We start from the raw sequence: 22,150 nt of genomic DNA, 5'->3' as shown, positions 1-22,150 counted from the left end.
TACAACATTATACAGACTTGGCACAATACAATAACATTTTAAACAACTCAATCACACAAAAATTTACAATTTTCACCATCATCCTATACAATCAAAAGACAAAATCAGTATTATTTTAACAAATCATTCACACATCACATAATCATTGTTAAACAAACATTTGGCAGAGGGCAGACATAGAAAGACATTCATGGGTTATTGAAAATGTTGGCTTTTCTTACAACACAAATTCTAAGACACCAACAATGAAGCTCTCAACACAAATTCTAGGAAAAGACATGCAGTACCCTACCTATAGGGTATCCATTGTCATCCATATTTTTTCATCAAGAGGAGAAAAGGTCGTATAGTTCACATATGCAGTATAATGCATTTTTTCAGGTGGCAAAATAGTAGACACAAAATTTGTCTAACGACTGAAAATAATTGAAAGGCACCCTGACTTCTGCGCCCAAAAGTCAGAGGATCCGTGTCCATGAATTATTCTATGCAAAAGGATTTCTCGAAAACGAAGTAAAATGTTCTTGTGCTTGGGAGTTTATGTCAATATGCAATTCAAGTACTAACGAATGCATAGAATCAACACACACATACACATAGAGAGAGATTCCTAGGGGTTTGGTTTGTAAAAAACTTCCAAAAACAAAAAAATGTATATGGTTATGGAAGTGGACCTCCAGCAGATGACCGGCCGTTTTAGAATATACCGATTAAGTTTTATGTGCACATTTCCAGTTTGTTGGATACGATTTTGGATTTGAATATTGTTTTATCCATTTAACTGGATATCTTGCTCAGCTCTAAAGTACTACTTCTAATCCCAATTAAGAAAGGCTTTTCAAATTTGCTTGTTGTCAAGACAACTTTAGCAGCCAGGATGATTGTGCATACGATACCTCCACAGTCGAATTGGTATACCCCCGATTGATTTGAAATTTAACATGAAAGTGGATGATATTTATTGTCAAGGTAATGGCACTGGAGTTGTTTTGGAAATTCATAACTTGGGGGATGTGAGCATGATAACTTAGCCTATGTTTTGGATAGTCCTTGTTGGTTTTGCTTTTATACAATTACTCTTTGGCCAAAGAATCAAGTTTCATAAGTTTTCAGATATTTTGTTCTTCGTGGAAATTCCCAGAATCAAGGTTCATTTTGCAATTCACAAATATCACACACTTCAGAAAAACAGTTGAAACTTTCTTTCGCAGATGATTGTAGTCCATACTATAATATGGATTAATAATTATCATTATTTAAAAATAAAAATAAAAAAGTTAAATCTTAATTAAACCAGTACCCTTGACAAAGACACTCTTATCATCGTTAAAAAGAAACAATGAATACAAAAGAAGGATTTCCCATAAACCAGAGACCGCTGAGATGAAACTAGTTGGAGACTTCAATTGAAATTACCATTTAAAAACTTAATCGTGGAAACAAAGCCATTTCTTGAAAAACTAAATTACATAAACATAATTAAGCTCCAATTGTTTTTAGAATATAATTATTGTAGGGTTTCCTAATGTCAATGGTCTATGGATATATGCAAGAATAGAAAACAATTCAAGGACACGTTAACAATATGTAGAAAAACAAATAAAATTATGATTCAAAAATAAGAGACTATATACAAATAAGGAAAATTTTCTAAAGAACAAGGTACAAACAATTTCAAAAGACACTTTCATCCTCCCTCTTTTCTACTGAAAGCACAACAATAGCTGTATAAATAACAAAATGCAAGCGTTTTATAAAAGCATTAGATTCTTTCAAAAGTGTAGCTCTAGATAATGCACTGGATTAAGTTTGCCCAGTGGGTTATAATCAATCATTCCTGTGTATGCTCCAGTTTGCAGATTGAGTATTCCCTCTCCATCAATAAAAACTCCTACAAATTAAATGGTAAACATCTAGTCAGTATAATAGGTGTCTCGGTAACATTTGAAAAAGTATCAAAGGTATCTAACTTGTTACTTGTGTGATATAATCGGTGTTGCAGAGAAATAAGAAGCCAATAACGGTATAAAACAGGATAAACAGTGTGAAGTTGATATTTCTTTGAGAAGAAGAAATAGTATCTTACCTGTAATTGCTGTTGACTGAACAAGTCAAGAAAGCGAGTTTCAGGACTGCCAACCAGTTCAATCAAGTTATCGTGGGAATCAGGCTGGTCTCCTGATCCCATGAGAGAAACAGAAACCTGTAGATAAGACAATATTGCACATAACAAATCAGTGAAAATTTAAAAAACGGGGAATATTTCCTCGTCTAAATTTCTTTACACATTCAGTTTAGAAACAATCAACCACGTAACTAATCATTGATGTCCAGAGTGTTAGATGTTCTTAAATTGAACATTTTAATCAAAAATTCATTTTAGCAATTGTACCCACAAAGATAAATATATATTAATGCCATTTCCTGACTTACTTGCATGCATCGAAGAACGACTTCTGGGAGACAACACCTTCGACAAAGTCCTTTCACAATGTATGTTGCAGGGAACTCTAAGTTGCCATCTTGGTCAGAATACCAAGCATCCAATCGGGATATTTCCATTGCAACTCCGGCCTGAAACCGAGGAAGCTCGCCTACAATAGGAAGTAAACAAACTTACTGGATCTTTTACTCATTTTCAAACAGGTCTCTCATAGTAACATGAGCTCAAAATCTTATGACCTATCCTTCTATAATATAATAATCATCTTACACCAATAATTTTCATATCAGAAAATACTCTTTCCCCACTGAAAGTTCTCTCAATGACCAACTCATCCCAAAAGGTTTAGTTAGGTACTAAGCCCAAGAACGATTTTACATTTCTTATGCATCCCTTTCATGCAACAGTCCTTTAGGATAGAAATTAGAACCATGTAAAGCACAGACTCAGCACACCTTTCACAGAAACTATAGGATGCATTACAACTCAAGGAAAAATACACTTGAAAAGACCATACTCCATATGTTGACAGAGTATTCCTCTCACATAAACATTTGTTTTCATTGAACGACTATTTGGGAAACTCTTAAAAATATGGTGCTTTATATCAAATAGAATCCAATCGCTTAATCTTATCTTAGATACACACAGCCGCACAGCCATAGAAATCTCCATAAAAATATTTTATGCACCAACAAATTCACCAAATAAGAGAGAGATTTGCATATTGTCATAAAAATTAAACCAAACTACCACCAAAGCTAGCAACTGAAATCTGGTCCAAGGATTGAAAAGACCTAAATGAAACATCCTTGCAAAAGAACTTCCATGGACTAAATCAAACCAAACCACCACGAGACAGCACCATAAATGGAGCTTATATTGCTATATGTAGTTTAATAATATTGTTACCTTTAAAACCAGCAGCTATAATAGTGCTAAGAATGCCACCGTCATTGAAATCATGTGGTCGAAGTCCGTCACCGACTATTGCTAAGCAACGAAGAACAACATCAATGCAATAGTGGTCCCTTGAAGATATAGTGGCATTCACCTACAAAATATTAGACTGTAAGCAAAGTAGCAGATAACAATTAATTTTGTAAGAGAATAACATAACAAGAGTAAGCTTGGTAAAGCCAGTCCATTTATTGTCAACTAACTGCATACGCTATAAATTAGTTGAAAATTACATACAGAATAACTATTTACAGAACCAATACGTATTAGACACTGATTAAATGTAAATGCCAGTATAATTATAGTGTTTAGGTATGGAGTAAGAAAAAGAAATATATAGAATGTAAAATAATATTGATATTGTTGTTAATGTGATACAAATTTTCATGATATTTTTGTGAAGGATATGATACAAAATACAAAATAATAACCCCCATTTAAACTAATACTGGACTCTTAATCCTAACTAAATAAGAAAACAATGTGAAATACCACGAAATATGGAAATCACCCTTTTGAGACCATCCAAAATACTCTAAATAAAGATACACTAATGATATGATGAGTCTTTTTCTTGATATTCTAACACTCCCCATCAAACTAAAGCTTACTATGCAATAAGGTGTCAATTTAAGACAACCACCCTTACAATGATATTTGCAGGCTTAATAAGCTTTCAATGGTTAAACAAACATACCACTAGCTGCCGATTTGAGACAACCTCATCACCAGCAGAAGAATAGAGGGCACTCGTCAGTGTGGTGCATACAGTAGCATCTGGACACAGACAATCTCCAGATGGCAGGCAGAGCATTGCAGTTGCATGAAGTTCAAGGAAAACAGATTCAGCTGATTCATATATATTATCAATAGAAGCCAGCCAGTGTGTTTCTCTTCCTGTATAAAGAGAATCACAAATAAGTATGCGGCTAACACGTCAACTAACTAGCTCATTTTCAATAACACGGCAAACAAGTTTCATGATTGATGTGTTGCTAAATTTTTTGGACATTTTCCTCATAGCATGGGTTATGCGCAAGGTTGTCAACTTAACTTACTTTCTAGCAGCGAAAGAGACGCAGTCAGTGTTTCCTTGGCTGCTGAAATAGCCCTTTCCTTTTCCTCTAGTGACAACTCAGAGACAGGAACTTCTGCATTCTCGGATTCAATTTTAAGCCAATTGCGGTAGGTTGCATCACAGGAGTAATACTCCCGCTAGTAAAATGCAAAGGGAATTAAGTACTATAGTCAATCCAGAAAAGACGCAGGTGAAGTTTAATAACTAAGTTGGGCAAGTGTAATTCAGCATACCCATTCTTCGAACTCCCTCAGATCCTCGAAAACATTATGATCATCGGAGATCTCAAGAGTCTCTGCAAGTTGTTTCAAGGGCTCAGCAAGAAAACCAAGAGCTGTGTGGGCACCTATAGGCATTGCTGGTACTCTCCACATAGAAATCAAGGCAAACTCCCTGAAGAGTACATTGCTACATGGAAGGGAAAAAAGGTTAAAATTCAGAATGAGCCGAAAATGGAATTATAATGACAAAATTGTTGGAATGCATTATATTCCAGTAAAGTCAAAAATATGTGCACCAACAGCCAACAGGAGGACTGGAAAAAAGGTTAAAATTCAGAACGAGCGGAAAATTAAACTATAACGGCTAAACTGTAGGAATGCATTATATTTCCAGTGAAGTCAAAAATTTGTGCACTAACAGCCAACAGGTGGACTGGAAAGAATAGATTCTTATTTTAATACTTCAAAATTCAAATATTAATATTTTCAAATGTAACAGCACAAGTCTTTTTCCCACTATTTGGGATCGGATGCCAAATACAAATGAGAATAGGCACTCAACACTGACAAGACATTAAAAACAATTGTACAACAATTATATGGAAAAATGGCAAATACTCCCAAGTGTCACTTCTCACAATTGTTTCACATTCAAAATGCACGGTTTATTAGACAATCCAATTTGATTCACTGCTTACTTACCTATGTATCAATGCTCGAAGAAGAAGTTTTTTACTAACATCTTTGACATTAGCAATTGTTGATGGTGGTGTGAAGCAAAGCCACTGGATGACTTTAGCTTTTTCAAGACTCTGCTGTCTGTGCTGTTCTGCAACATCTGACAGGTTATCATATTTGCCAATCTTGATCTCTCGAGATCTCAACAGAACTCTGTTCCAAATAGATTTATTATGAAATGCAAAATCTTTATATGTTCCTCAACATCTTTTTGGATAAAATTTTATGGATCTTGTAAATAAAGCCCAGGTACCTCTCAATAATGTCTTCAAAACAACCCTTAGATTCGTCCATCAAAGAAAATGGTAAGTATTCCATAGCAGAAAGGAATATCTTGTATTTGACATGTACGCTGTTGAATTAAACAAACATCATAGGAGTTAATTACGAAAACCAAAATGGAAATAGAGAAAAGAAATTAATTGATTGTATATGAAATAACAAAGAGAAACTTCTCTGTTCCAAGGGTATCCACGTTCTAAACAGTTTCCATTTTCACAACTAAGCACTTGCTCAATTCTCAAAAAATAAAAATAAAAATTAGACCCTGAATGAACCCCCAACTCTTAGTTTCCCTTATTAATTTATTGAACTAACCCCCTCTAACTAACTGTTTATCTTCCTTATATTTTTGTCATGCAAATACCCTTCTTTCCAATATGAGTTACATATAAATCAAGGTTTTCAAACTTGGGAATCTACGAAAACTCATGGAATCTCTTTAGACTCAACTCATTATGAGTTTGCTTGACATAAAATTAATTTTTAAAAATCTTTTAAACAATATAAACATAATTAAATACTATTTGCATAGAAATATTCAACATTCAAAGACATCCCGATCAGATCAGTTAAATATTGATGAACAAATCCAGAAAACCACAAGACAATTCACAACTCAGCACACAAAGGACATAAAAAGTTTAAACTGATGGACAAATTGACAAATCACAGTTTAAAATCACAAAAGACTGAACAACAGTGGGACTAGGTTCCCTTTGTTGAAGCTGGATTCAGCCCGATGATAGAAGCATAGAGCTAGGTTTTAACTCATCAGAGTTGGATTCATTAACCTTGCTGGCCTGCTGCATCCGTTGCAAACTTGTAATGATGGGTGTGTTTGTATTTTTTGGTTTACGACTTCGTTTATGGTAGGAGCTATGGTGTTGAGACCTAATACAGCATCAATCACGTCCTTTGCTAACGCATACACATTGCAATGTTAGTGCATATCTGGAGTCTAGTGCTACAACTGCGAGGTTAATGTTTTGTCATTTGTGTTATACAACACCTTACATTCAGCTGCTTCATTTGGGTTCTGTTTTTTTTTTTTTTGGGGGGGGGGGGGGATTGAACAACCGTCATCTTAGGCATCTCTGAGGGGAAATAACCACTATATTGCACACTCATTCCATCCCCTTCAATACACACTCGCTTACCCCAGTTTATACAAACAAACAAAAAAATTAGAGCAAAGTTGACTCAAATTTTATACGAAGATTCATAAACTCAAACAATTCTGAGTTAACAAACAAGTGTAACATATGGATGATGTTTTGTGCGGTGGAATTATGTATAATGACCTAATATGATTATTCTCTAAGTAGTCAGCACCATGGTAGGTTGGACGCTTCTACGGTTTTTCCCCCCCTTGCGTGCTCGTGTAAGGCCGGAATCGGAATCTGGTGGGCGCGACTGAGATTGCCGTGAAAAATCGTGGGAGCGGTGGAATCATGTGAATCTGTCGATTCCTTTATTGGGTTTCTCAGATATGTTTTGTGGATCGGGTCAGCGACCCAGTTCATTGATGCACCTTTTGGGATTTAAACCCTAAAAAACATGTTTTAAACACTCATTTTCTATGCATACAAACTTCCATTCTCACCCTGCTCTGTTTGGGATGCAAGAGAACAAAGTTCTCTTCTTCGCTACTGTTTGTATTGTACAGTGTGACTTGTGGTTATGATTAAATTTTGATATTTTGGATTTGCTTATGGGGAGTGTTTAGTTGTTTCTGGAATTTATGACTTTATGCTATGAATCTTAATCCTAAATTTGAGTTTTATAAAGAATTTTGGGTGTAATTTAAAGGTTCTTTTTACCTAATTATGTTGATTTATATGCATATATTTATAAATTTGTGAAAATGGTAGGATCTTACGATCCGTGTTACGATCACTCAATTCACGAACTCTTGACACCTCCCCAATCTACGTAGGATCTCAACTCTTACTACCTTGGTCGGTACTTTTTTATTAACTTCTTTTATTGTGCATACTTGCGTTCTTATCCCTACGTGAATTTCAAATCATGACCGTATTTAAGTAGTTTCTAATTCATTTAACCATTATGCAATGGGATTAGTTTTCTGTTTTGACTGGATATTTTTAAAGTCTTCACCGTTTGCCACTTCTTTTTTTTTGCTTTAGAAGGATCCTACCCTCAATCTTAGAATTTTGTTTCCCTCATAATGAATTATTTAGCTAAGAATGTTAAAATATAATAGACAGTTGATTCTTCCTGGATAAAATAACCCATGAAAGCAAGTAGAGTCGGTTGTTAACTTGAATGTTAAGTTTCATGTTCACATGATCCTCAGACAAGATATAATTTTACTTGGTAACAAACAGCCAAAGTAGTTCTCCCGAGAGATTTACCTAACATACAGTGAAAGGATCTAGAATTAACTAAATAATCTTAGAAGAATTCAGCGAACAAAGCATTGATTAACCCAGAAAAGAGCAGGAAATACAGAAACAGAACAGAAAATATCAGATAAGGAACTTTTCTGCCCTGAGGCAAGAGCCACACCAAACTCTACCCGGAGGATTTTGTACGTATTTTATTACAGGTCTCTCATAGTAACATCTCTTACCCAGAGGATTTCGTACGCCCCTTTCAATTCATTTCATATTCTCATCTCTTACATGATTCCAGAAACCACATCTCTAATTTATTTATTACATTAATACCATAATTTTGTATATAGTGATACACACACAATCAAACTGATTATTACTTGATGTGTGTGTGTTGACTATTAATATTGATTACATACTGTTTCTAACGAGTTAGGAATGCCAAGCTACCGAGTCTGTCCAAGGGTAAATATGTTTCTCAACCTCTCTCTACTTCTAGTTCTACTCATCAAAACAAGCCAATATAAATTTTTCCAATTTCTATCCATCCAAACAATACATGTTTTCCATCTGCTTCTCTTCATTTACTCTTTTTCCAATTTATTTCTCTTATTTCTTTCCTCCCAATTTCTTCAACTAGCCAGAGATAAGTGATGAAGACATGCATAACAGTCTCCTCCATTCTATTTCCCAACCTACCCTTATTCCTTTTCTACCCATAGTAGAATACCTTGATTGGAGACCCATGATGAGACCCATCATACAACAAATAGAAAATAACATCAATAAAAGTTCAATTAGATACTCCATCAGAGAGAATCACATGATTATTGCATAAAAAAATAAAATAAAATAAAAAACAGACAGACAGACAGAAGGAGAGAATCAATTATACCTGCTGTGTAGCCTAAATTCCATCATGTAAACAAAGAGGTCTATGCAACGGTGACGTGCAAGCTGAGAAGCATATATGCCCACCAACTCCTCGTGCTCCTTTGAAAACAGAAATTTGGCATACCTAATTTTTCCAATTCAATCAAAAGTAGTGAAGCAAAATTCCATTCAATACATACAATTATTCAGCTCCAACGCATACTAGAAAGTTGTGCAGTATTACAGAAGAATTAGGAAATCTTCTAAGGACAGAGTGGCCATCTCTAATATTTAAGTTAAGTTTTCCCTCTAACAATATTATTCAAGAGAAGTGAAGAACATCGTAAAAAATTACTTACAGGTGTAAAATATGATCACCAACGGTCAGAATCTTGTCCATGAGAGCACCCTTCATTTCCTCGCGGGCCTCGGGCAAATATCTAAGCACAAGTACTAGATGTGCACCAAATCGTATCATCTGAGGATCTCCATGAGGCCTGTAAGAGGCACAAAAAATGTTTGTCAACTGATTTCCATCAACTGGAAGGTCTTCCGAAAGGACACTCAAAACTATGTTTAGTTTTAATATAAATCACTGAGATAATCTGTACAAGACTTGCATGAACTGAAAATGAAAAGGAAAAAAAAAACAGAGAGAGAGAGAGAGACGGTGGCACGTCAAAAGTCTGCTAAACTCCCTTCCCAGACCTTAACTAATTCTTGCTTCCCCTCTATCTTTCTAGTCTTCCTCATTTTCTACACAATTCCCTACATTTCTTTGCCTTCCTACCCACATGTGCTGAATAAAATTCCCAATCATACCTAGTATGGCTTCACCAATGGCATCTACCACCAAGTTATCAAGGTTTGGCTCCAACAATGTTTCTGATCCTCATATTTCAGATCTATAGTTGGTGCCCTGCAATATGCAACAATTACCAGACCTGAAATCTCCTTCTCTGTGAATAAAGTGTGCCAATTTCTATCTGCACCTCAAGAGGATCACTGGAAAGCAGTGAAAAGAATCCTCAGATATTTACAAGGAACCCTGCATCATGGTTTGCTTCTCAAACCTGCTAGCACTACTGAACCACTGCCAATCACTGGGTTTTGTGATGCTGATTGGGCTTCAGCCCCTGATGACAGAAGGAGTGCATCAGGAGCATGCATATTTTTGGGTCATAATTTGGTGTCTTGGTGGGCAAGGAAACAAACACTGGTGGCCCGGTCCAATGCAGAGGCAGAATACAGAAGCCTTGCACAAGCCTCTGCTGAAATCATCTGGATACAATCTTTACTTCAGAAACTACAAGTGAAAAGTAAAGTCCCTCAAATATTTTGTGATAACCTTAGTGCAGTTTCTCTAGCTCACAACCCTGTTCTTCATTCTAGAACAAAACACATGGAATTGGATATATTCTTTGTCAGAGAAAAAGTCATCAAGAAGGAGCTGCTGGTCTCTTCATGTGCCTGCTCAAGATCAGTGGGCAGATGTGCTTACTAAACCTCTGTCTACTGCTAGATTCATCTATCTTGGAGACAAACTGAGGGTTTGTGACACCCTCAGTTGAAGGGGGAATATTAGAGTAAATAGATTAAGCTAAGATAGTTTAGTCTCTTACCTCTCTCTCTTCATTTCAGATTCAACACACACACACTCTCTCTCTCTCTCTCTCTCTCTCTCTCTCTCTCTCTCTCTCATAGTTTAGTCTCTTACCTCTCTCTCTTCATTTCAGATTCAACACACACACACTCTCTCTCTCTCTCTCTCTCTCATTACAGTGAGGCTAATTTTAATTTTGTTAAAAAAAAAATTTGATGTCAAGTGTCTCTAAATGTGGTATTGCAAGACCCTATTTGGCCAGTTACGGGAAAGAGAACTAGTAATAAAACTTACCTAAATACATTCTGGTCGTCTTCCACAGGTGCTATCCATGACCATATAAGGTCTAGTACACGTGGTATGTCCGCTAGCATTAAGGTCATCTGTCAGGCAATGTACAACTTAAGACGTCAGAAACATATATAAATATAGAAAGATAAAGAGAACAAAAAAGAGTTGATTAATATTATCTCTGTAGTCTGTACCCAAAGTGGTAGCACCGTTTCTTTTCTTTTTCTACATAAAATATTATTGGAAACAGAGTAGCTGAAGATCACATAATTTGAGTAAAGGGCTGTCTTATAATGAACTGTTGCGTGTTTACATCATATTTGGAATTGAAGGACCCAACAACTCATTACTTATCACCTTTTTCTTATTATTGTAGACAAAATAATCTAAAATGTTGAAATATGATGATAAGAAACTCCAAAAAAGAAAAAAGAACATCTTTTACAGAAATACCTGAATTTGTCGTTGTTGCTCCTTGCATTGCCGTGTAACAGTTTCATGGATCATTTCCCTAAAACAGAAACGAAACAGATATGTAATAGGAAACAACAAAACGAGGGCCACATGTGAAAAGAATTGTACAGATACCCCGAATGAAGTTTTTGCAGAAGAGATGAAAGTTGCCGTGGCTGTTGATTCAAAACTTGAATTGGCCAATTTTCAGGTCCATTAGAAGGATCAAAGGAGCCATCAACTTGTCCAGGACTTCGGTCCATTACATCTCCGAAAGTTCCAAGTTGATTGACTCCTCCTCCTGGCAGTGAACGAGTGACTTCCAAGTCTATCTGCACATCTAGCCAAGACTTCGCCATTGCCCAGCATGCTGACTGCAAATGTTAAATGCTATTCTGTAAATCATGTTCAAGTTTCCAACAAGGAATGTGGGATGATAAAAAGAATACTAGATTTACTGACTTTTATAGTAGTTATAGAAATAAGAATCTGACAATGAAGCTTAACAGCCTCAACCATAAAGACAGTCTTCTTTATTTAGTTTAACTATCACTCTGTTCTAAAGCTTGCCAATCAGACACAAAAAGTATAACTATGAATCTCAAGGGCATTTTCTCAAGGGTTTTTGCATGAATGAATGATAACTTCTGCAATAAATTAATAGAAGAAAAAATACCTCCCAATCTGTGCAGAGTGGAAGCATCTGTCTTAGATTGCTGCATTGGGCTGCATACACAGCTGCTTCATATTTCCCACCTAGCTCTGATATTTTCTGCAAAATAAAGGGCAAAATAGAAGTTTTTAATTTTTATAAATAAAAAATAACTTTGAAAACACGAAAAATCTGGAGACAAGGGTATTAGTTAATAAAGAAGTTAACGGCACAAACATGAATGGAACAGCAAGAGCATTCAATCAGAGTAACATATTGCCACTACCTCTGATGCGCAATAGGAAGCCCATTTCCAAAGATGCCACTGATGACCAATGCCACTTTCAAATTCAACAGCTTGCAAAGTCCTGTTTTTACCATTCTTCGCCAGAGCTTCAACAGAAGGAAACAGGTTCAAACCTCCAAAAGGACACAGAGAGGAAGCTCTCCATGGCTACAAGAAAATATTAAGCTGTTAATTGCTGAACTATGAAGTCCATAAACTTGACATGTCTCTCAAAGTAATGCTCACCTGTCCAGCAGAACGGCAAAGTCCACACGCCTCTTCTAGCCTTCCAGCCCTTAGAAGAGTCCATACATCCTCTAGAAGAGATTCATCTTGTTTCTGTGCCCAAAACGGAAAACATCAAGGACATTCAAGATTTTATAGGACTAGTGTCCATAGAAAGATAGACTCACTCATCTATATGATCATCAAAAAAACTATAACAGGAAACCACATTCAATAGCAAGTGAAGACTCTTGAAACTTATCATCTCCCCTTAAACATGATGGGTAACTGGTTACTAAAGTATCTACCAATGAGCAATACTTGGGCCATTAAATTTCAATAACCAACTATATGACACCTTATGCAACTTTGAAGGTATTAAGTATGCTTATTTAGATTAGGGCTAAATATATTTTAATCCTTACAACTTTTAATCCTTACAAAATAAGCACATTTCAAGTCTAACCTCAACATAAATTTTATTCAATTTTAGTTCCTATTTTAATTTATAAGAACTATTTTTAGTCAGTAGACCAAGACTAGAGTTGAACTTGAAAAGTTGTAATTTTCTAGGGACTAAAAACATATTTAATCCTTTAGAATAAAATTCAATAATTCTGAAGTTAAATACACAAATCATAGACTACCATATCCATTATAAAGCTTATTGGTACAACCAAGTAATAGATGTAAAAGAATTGCAACACAATGGAGTGTAAAGTACTTTGTCATCAGGCAAAATATTTGCATTTTCACGAGTTGGAGCATCAAAGTCCAGGTGATGAACAACATTCCTATCAGAAGTTCCTTTATTTAGGTAACGTTGAGTATGATGCCAAACACCACTGCTGGGGAGATAACTACCCACATGTGATCCGCGAACCTGCGTAAATGTAAAGGAAACCAAAAACCATTAATGTCCAATCAAACAAAAATATGTATGCAGACAAGGAAAAACAATAAAAGGTATGACATGGGGATGGAACATGTTTTACTTGAACATATTAACCGTTTCCATTTATTTATTTTCAAAAGGACCAAAATTGCAACTTGTTGATACTCCAAGATAGTATTAATATACGTACTCCAAATAACTTACAGGCACTAACCTATGCAGTGTCTAAAAATTTGGGCTTTAGGCTGAAACTCAACCCCACAAAACTGACTTGACTTATAAAATGAGTACTCTACCCTGCATATGTACAGATGTACTCCAAAAAAACACTAACCTGTGCAGTGTCTAAAAATTGGGCTTTGGGGCCAACTCAAATGCACAAAACCGGTTTGGCTTGAAAGATGAAGAATGTATGCGGTATATAAAATTATAGGCCCTATTTATACCATATTTCTAGGCAATGTGGGACTATACACACACACTCGCACCCAACACAATGAAGAATCTGATGGCTACAAAGTAGGCATCTCAAAGTTGCCACAACAAAGGTTGTTAGGAGCAGACCACAATTAAGAAAGATTACCATTTACCAAAATACCCTCTCACCCCTAGGGCTTTACATCTGAAGCTTGAACGAAGCAGATGCAGGAAGCCCAACAACAGATGTAGGATAAGTTCTGATACCATCTTATATTTGGACTTTAAACTTAAGAATTATGCTAACAACACAGTCTTCTAAATACACACTCTCTAATTGGTTGAGATTCAAATGGGTCCTATTAAATTTATGTGGGACCTACATGATTTAGGGAGACCCATTTGAATTTCAATCAATTAGAGTGTGTTGACAGCACTCCTCTTAGACCTAATTTAATGTAGAAATATGGGGCCTAACTCATCCTTACAAAACCGGCTTGTGAGGTGAGGATTGCCCCCACTTATAAACACATGGTCAGGCCATCTCATATCTGATGTGGGACTCTTTAACACACACCCTCACGCCTAGGATTGGACATCTGGAGCGTGGATATATGTAAATGGTGGGTGGCCTGATAGTGAAAATCTGATAGCCGATGGCTCAACAGATCTTGGAGGAGGCTCTGATACCATGTAGAAATTTGGGGCCTAACTCATCCTTACAAAACCGGCTTGTGAGGCCCCCAATTATTAACACATTGTCAGGCCATCTCATATCTGATGTGGGATTCTTTAACATTTAATCTTATAAAATCGGGTTGAAAGGTGAATATTGCTCAAGTTTTATATAAGTACAAATCAGGTCATATCTCTAATGTGGAACTAAACACACCCTCATAGCCAACACATGAAGATAGTGATGGCTGCAATGAAAGCTCCCAAAGTTGTCGCAATTAAGGCAGCTAGGGGAAGATAGCAGCGAGGGCATATTTCCAACATACTGCAACAGGTATGATGTTATGTTCCCCTTTATCATATACATACAATGACTACCAATGTCTTTTCCCCCATGGTGGAATAGCAAATATGAATCAAATTAACGTTATAATATTCTATCATAGACCATGTCTACAGAAGTCAATTAATTCCATGTCTAGTCTCCATCTCCCCCCAAGCCGCTTAATTGTCTTCCATTTAGTCTACCATGCTTCAACATGTCTTTTTGACACATACGAAGACTGCCTATGACAACTTTATCATAGTTCTACAATGGGAGCTACCCTGACTTTTTCTTTAATGATTTCTTTCTTAATCCTATCTTATCTTATGAGACAACTCATCCGTTATAACATTGTCATTTTTGCAACATTGAAATTACTTTCTTATTGGCTCTTTAACATCCAAGATTCAATTCCACACAATAATGCAGGTCTTATAGCAATTCATTTCAATCACAAATGACACCTAAAATATTCCTCCATTTCATCCATTCTACGAACATCCTATTAGTGGTATCTCCTGTCTCCTTGCCATTTCATAAAACAGACCCAAGATATTTAGAGTGAGACTTAGGTTACAGTAGATTCTTCAGATTTTATCTTCGAGCCATATTTCTGCGCCTTCTCTAAACATGCATTCCATATGTTCTTCACTTCTACTTGAATGAAACTTATGGGATGCCAAGATTTGTCTTCATATCTATCTAACTTTCAATTTACTTCTTCTACTGATCCAAGTAAGACTATATCATTTGCAAAAAAAAATAAAAAATTAAAATGAATTGTGGCACCATCTGTTAGATATGCTCCTTAATAAGCACATCTAGAAACAAATAAAATGGGAACATCTCAAAGTTGATCTTCCTTACAAACCTACATCTATATATATATATATCAAAATCCATTGTAACCCCACTGTCTCCTCTCATACTTGTCACTGCCTTCACATATATATTGTATACCCAATCAAAGCCAGAAGAAGAAGAATTCTATCTTGTATTCATTGTTGAAAGATGAAACTACACCTAATTCTTTTGAAGTATAATTTAACTTAGAATAATGACATAATCATAACCTCACTAGTATAGTGTTAAGATGCTTTTATTTCTTTGCATATACTGAGGAGCTAATTTTTGAAGAAATTGTATGGTTTTCACTTTCAAAAATATAGTGCATTTAGGTGATAGGAATGCTTGCGTTTTCAAGGGTATTCTCTTCGCCCTTCAAGAAGACGGCATTTTGAATATGTAAAGCGACTGGGTAGCCTGGCAGCATTGTTCTTTTTTCCTTTCACGTTCCCAATCAATTAATCATTTTATATCTTGACCTCTCTCTGGAGTCTGGGCATACTTGCTAACTTAAAATTTTTTATTAAAAATTATCAGACAGCACCATACAGCCTTCAAGGTAATCAAATTTGTACTAGTAACATTATTCAAAAAATAACATGCAACTAGCAAACAAATCAACATTTCGTGCAGAAAATATAGGAAAATAGCACCTTTGCTTCCAAGTCAAGTGCTTTAGAAGCTAAACCTTCTAACCACTGGACTATCCTGAGGCACAATTGAGCTATATGGTCCTCCGTAACAAATTCACAAGCCATTAAATGTGATGTTTGTTTCACCTGTAAGAAGTGAACAGATTTCAATAAGTCTATGCCATGGATGAGGAGAGATTATGTTGTTACATTAAGTATATCACACACACATTACCAGTATTTTCTCTTTAGAAAGCTCTTCCGTCTCTGGAAAAAACAATTGCAAAAAAAAAAGTTAAAAAGAAAAGGATCAGCAAAAGAAAACCCAAAGTAATCCAAAGAAAGAGGAGAACTGAAGTAAGGACATAAGCTGCAGAGGCACTTTATTCCATTCCATGTCTCGATTTGAATATGGGGGAAGCAATTTCCTCCTGAGCAAACTTTCATACTTATTTAACTTATGTGAATTACTGGTAAATACTAATAGATTCCCTCAACATGCAAACTACTCCCTATGTCCCTTATTATAAGCCCCTCTAACCAATTTCACATATATTAAGAAAAGTTGGTGGTGCAGTTAATGAGTCCATTTTATGTGTCAATGTTACTAGATCGCACTTTGTTATATGTGTATTTCATTTGACTTTTCATATTCCAAGACAAGTTAGTAGTATTAATTAGGGTTATATTTGGAGAAAAAATAATAAATGCACCTAATAATTTGTATAGTGGCTTATATTTAGAGACAAAAAAAAAAAATTCAAAGGGTGCTTATAATTAGGGATGGAGGGAGTATATCTCAAGTATGAAATAAAAGATAGCATTCAATACCATATTTGAATTAAAAAGTATGACGATAAACACAGTAAGTCAAAACATCAGTGGTGTTGATTTTGTAAATGAGTATGTTATGGGTCAGTAAACTGAAGGAAATAAACATGAAAAACCAGACATCATAGAACAATTAAGGATGGAGACATAATTAATCCTTAAAAACAGAACATCTAAGGATAGCGATATATTACCTTCCCCATAAAGGAACCACAAGAGAGACCATGTTGCCGCTTCATCAAGCAGGAGCTGAGCCTTCTGCCTCATTAATTTGTCCTCAACAACTCGATGCCTTATGTTCAAGCCATACCTGTAGATGAAAAGCCAAGATTATATTACCATAACAGTAATTTTTTAATATCCAAGTACACACTATACATATTCAGTTTATCGACTCTTCAGTGTAGAATCAAGAGTCTAGGACAACCCTCATTTTCCCCTAATATAATACGAATTTATTAAGGAACATCGGAGAAACGTAGAAGGAGGGCAAAAACTCCTGATAAATGGACAATTCACAGGACAGCAAACAAAGAAGAAGCTGTGCTGACAAACACAGCAAATTTCTTCAAGTTACAGTAAACTAGGATTTTACACTCCAAATTAATAACAATAACCATGCATTCCTTTTGTATATCGCTCGTATTTTTTCAAATATAGCTACAAAACAGCAGCAGTATTGAGCAACAGTGTGTACCCATGTTTTTGGAAAATCTGCCTTGCCTCAGATATAGCAATGTATGTACCTATGCTATACCCCCATACAACAAAAGCGTCAAATGGGCTGTTAGCTCATTGGCTTCAGCTACATTGCTTTAACCTCAATTTGGAAACAGAAAATTTTATTTTGACCAAGAACAGTAGCCCATTGAGTTTTTATTACATGCAACAAAAATCTATCTAAAAGCTTCGACGAAAAAGTATGTGATTCATATGAATATACGAAAAATTTATTTTGACCAAGAACAGTACCTCATTGAGTTTTTATTACATGGAACAAAAATCTATCTAAAAGCTTCTATGAAAAAGTATGTGATTCATGAATATACAATTATCTTTATCGCCTGAGTTGTATGATTTTCTAGTTATATTGTTTTAGTAAATGCATGTCAGCAACGATTTACTTTGGCAAGTTAGTGATATCAAAACGACATAGATAAAGACTGGTCAAGTAAGAAATAATAAAACCTTAGCCATTGCCACTGTATTTAACAGTTTGCAACTGTCTCCTACCTCTATAAATAGTCTCTTTATGTATATTCAGTTATGTGATTCAATTCAGTTTTACTTTCTCACGTTGATACAGAAATCTCTGATTTTCTCACACACTATCCTTCATTTTCTTGGTATACGAAACTTAAAATACAGAAAATCCTCCAGAGAATTCCAATAAACCCACTACTCAATAAATAAGTAAATAAATAAGTAAATAATGAAGTCTAAAGCAATAACAGCCTAAAATGAAAGAAAGGGTGACTTCAGGTCTCTCAATCCCATAGATTACAGACATAAATGTCAAGATATACATAAATGTCATGAAAATTTGCATGATAAAGTTTCTACATATATGATTACACCAACTAATAGTAAACAAACCTGATAGATTCTGAAACGTTTCGACACTCATTTTCAAATCTTAGTATCAGATCAGGAATAGGCATCATTCCTGCAAAAATAATCAACAAAATCAAAACCACGCTATTCCTTTTTTTCCTGAGAAAGACACAAAAATGCACTTGCACAAAGGGTACACAGTGGAGAGAGGTTATTTTTCTTTTACCATACTTAGATTAAAGTTTTATTACTAACAGGAAAACAAAGTCTCTTCTCCTAAAAGTGGCATACATTATGCTTGAGCAAATTTTAAACAACCAAAAGCAATATATCCTTGTACCTTATGGAATTTCAATCTTGAAAAGGATATCTTTTTATCCAAATTTAACAGGAAAAAGAAAATGAACAACGTAAATATTTCGGGAAACCGTGTTATATATATATATATATATATATATATATATATATATATATATATATATATGAATGGTACCTGTCAAAGAGGTATCAAACAGAGAAGCAAATGAATTAAAGATATTGTCTGCATCATCTCCCAACGAGTCGCCTTCTTGCTTGCAAGCCTTTAACGAATAGCGTACAGAGTCAAAACCATCATCCATGCCAGGGATTCCAGGAACATCAGCCGATGACCTTTTTCTAGAGGAATACAGAGACTTATCGTCCAAGTAATCAGCATCGAGACTCTCAACCTCTTGTTTAATATTTTCAAGAATAAGCGCAGCATTAGTAGGACTATGGATGTTTTGTCCATCATAAAACAGCCCACTTTCACTTAATTTGGAAGCCGAGTAATCTTGCTCAACTGAGGCACCTGAATTCAAGTGCCTCTTCCTGCAAAAAATCACATTATAGAATGTTGCTACATTAATTTACAAAATACAATCAGAGAAGTGGTCAAATTCTATAACTCTGAATTTCAAATGATGTAGAACAATCTTCAAGTAAAGTACAGCAACTACAACAATTTTGTCCATCATTATTGAATGTGGAAGTGGCACTAACAATTAATCAGTGAATTTTGCATCTCTAAACTCAAACGCTGTTGCATCAATTATCAAAACATAAACCCTAAATCAAGGAGTGAAAATTAGAAGTTAAAAGAAGTTGAAAATTAACTAAGAGAATTACTAGAAGAAGCATTATAAGCTATAAGCTTAATTGAAAAGTGAATCTGCATCCCTAAAAGCATAAACCCTAACAAAATGAACCAAAAGAAGGGAAACTCGATTGAAGTTGAAAAATGGAAAATGAAAAGAAGAGGGGAAAGAGTAGTGACCCGTATCTGCGGAACTTCTCGCGAGTGGTGAGGTCTTGTGGATCGAAGAAAGGAGAATCCATTGCCATTTCTTCCTCCATTCTGATTTCTTGCTTACCCTAGAAAACCCAAACCCCAACACACCTACACTGAATTTTCCGGGCGGGAAGGTATGTCTGTAGTTTGCGTTTTGCTTTGATGTGTTGTGTTGCGTTAAACCCTTGCTTGGTTCAATTCAACCGGGTCGATTTACCTTCTCTCTTCTTGTTTGAACGCTTACATTAAAAAAAAATATGTATTTTTTATTATTTTATTTTTTTTATCAATAGTCGAATATCGAGTAAATAGTCAATTTCCCCCTGAAATTGTAAGTTTCATCAATTACCCCCTGAAATTAACAAAACTTCAATAACCCCCCTGAAATTTCACAACGTTAGTCAATTTACCCCTTCCGTCAAATTTTTATGTTAGTGAACATGACATTTTGCAAATACCCCCTGAAGTTTTGCACTTATGTGCAAAATGCCCCCCAAACTTAAAAATTTATATTATTTTTTCTTAAAAACAAACAATTAATACTTAAATATTAAAGCTAACTATTAATTTTGGAGTTTGGAAAAACTACATATATATATACATCAAAATAGGGAAAAATGTGTATTTTTAAAGTGACAATAATGGTTATTTTTAATAGACAAATTATTATTTTTAGAGGTTTATAAACAAATTAATAATCAGTTTTAAATTTATATTTTCTCCTTCACCATCTTAGTCTTTTAACTCCTCCAACTTTTTCAACAATTTGCTCAAACCATTTAAACTACACAACCCACAATATTAATCCACAAATCATCCTGTTATTGTCACTTTAAAAAATACATATTTTTCCTCATTTTGGAGCCTATTTTGATGTATATATGCATGTAGTTTTCCCAAATTTCAAAATTAATAGTTAGTTTTAATATTTAACTATTAATTGTTTGTTTTTAAGAAAAAAATAATATAAATTTTTAAGTTTGGGGGACATTTTGCACATAAGTGCAAAACTTCAGGGGGTATTTGCAAAACGTCATGTTCACTAACAGAAAAATTTGACGGAGGGGGTAAATTGACTAACGTTGTGAAATTTCAGGGGGATAATTGAAGTTTTGTTAATTTCATAGGGGTAATTGATGAAACTTACAATTTCATTGGGAAATTGACTATTAAGCCGTCGAATATCTTAGTATTTTTCACCTGCAACTGCAGAAAATTAATTTATCAAGTTCTGTAATGTACGGTAAACTTTTTTTAGAAGTTAAGATGATGCATGGTTAAGTTTGATTGAGATGGTGTATATATCATCTTATCTAAACGTTTTTAAATATCCTTAATTTTGGTTAACAAAAGGGAATGAAACACGTTTTTTTCTTGGGAGGGAATGAAACACTTATACCATGATAAATTAACATTTGAACGAGGTGACCGTTCTTATAAGTCTCGAATTAGTGGTCCTCACAAGCTTAACTCAGATGATAGAGACAATGCATAATATATATAAAGGTCGTAGGTTGAAACCCTGGACACCACCAAAAAAAGTCTCGAATTAGTGGATGAACATTTTGGAAAATTGTAAGGTTGAGCCATGCTAGCAGCAGTTGCTCTTACGCTCTCGGTTTGACACTCTCCATCATAAAACATTCCCCAAGTTATTTGTATTTTTTTATTTGTCTCGTACAATTGTGTGAATTTTTAGATGGAGTTGGTCGCTTCATATATAAAAAATGATAAATTATACGATAAGTTATCATCACAATAAAATCATACAATAATTGAAGGGTTTTCACCAATACAGTCATAAAAAGAGAAATTCATCAATCAACTTATGAAAAAAATATTCATATATATTGATGCGTTTGATTTGTTAAAATATAAGTATTGGACAAAAAAATACAAGCCAACAGGAAGGAAAACATGACAAATTTTTAAAATATTGTACAATTTTTTTGTCCAGTACGATGTTTTGTGGACAAAAGATTATTTTGATATTTTTAACAATTTATAATTTTAACAAAAAGTTGTAATGTGATTTAGTGAGACATGAATTTTAGTTTTTATGGGGACTTCCGTCCTCGTCCAGCGACGCAATTTTAAAATAGAACATAGTATAAATAGAGATATGTTGCTCAAACAAAAAAAAAAAAAATTATTGCATGCCCTTATTTTTTTAAAAATGATATTTGTACAAACAATTTATG

At 34.8% G+C, this 22,150-nt stretch overlaps 1 protein-coding gene across 1 annotated transcript; it reads right to left on the bottom strand.

Annotated features, from left to right (window-relative positions):
* Positions 1 to 1,584: 1,584 nt before the first annotated feature.
* Positions 1,585 to 20,162, bottom strand: LOC11418924 (nuclear pore complex protein NUP107). The gene is made up of 24 exons (XM_003627302.4): positions 19,935 to 20,162; positions 19,131 to 19,489; positions 18,680 to 18,749; positions 17,278 to 17,393; positions 16,488 to 16,519; positions 16,274 to 16,399; positions 13,187 to 13,345; positions 12,484 to 12,576; positions 12,238 to 12,405; positions 11,976 to 12,071; positions 11,435 to 11,673; positions 11,300 to 11,357; positions 10,850 to 10,938; positions 9,312 to 9,449; positions 8,975 to 9,097; positions 5,694 to 5,792; positions 5,405 to 5,593; positions 4,715 to 4,889; positions 4,462 to 4,618; positions 4,101 to 4,300; positions 3,356 to 3,497; positions 2,434 to 2,594; positions 2,087 to 2,203; positions 1,585 to 1,891 (listed from the first exon to the last, which is right to left on the bottom strand). Exons 1-24 carry the CDS (start codon positions 20,012 to 20,014, stop codon positions 1,832 to 1,834), a joined length of 3,246 nt encoding a protein of 1,081 aa, XP_003627350.2. The 5' UTR covers positions 20,015 to 20,162; the 3' UTR covers positions 1,585 to 1,831.
* Positions 20,163 to 22,150: the final 1,988 nt, after the last annotated feature.

This window comes from Medicago truncatula, chromosome 8, assembly GCF_003473485.1.
Source record: "Medicago truncatula cultivar Jemalong A17 chromosome 8, MtrunA17r5.0-ANR, whole genome shotgun sequence".
NCBI lineage: Eukaryota > Viridiplantae > Streptophyta > Magnoliopsida > Fabales > Fabaceae > Medicago > Medicago truncatula.
This window is presented reverse-complemented; position numbering and strand designations above follow the sequence as displayed.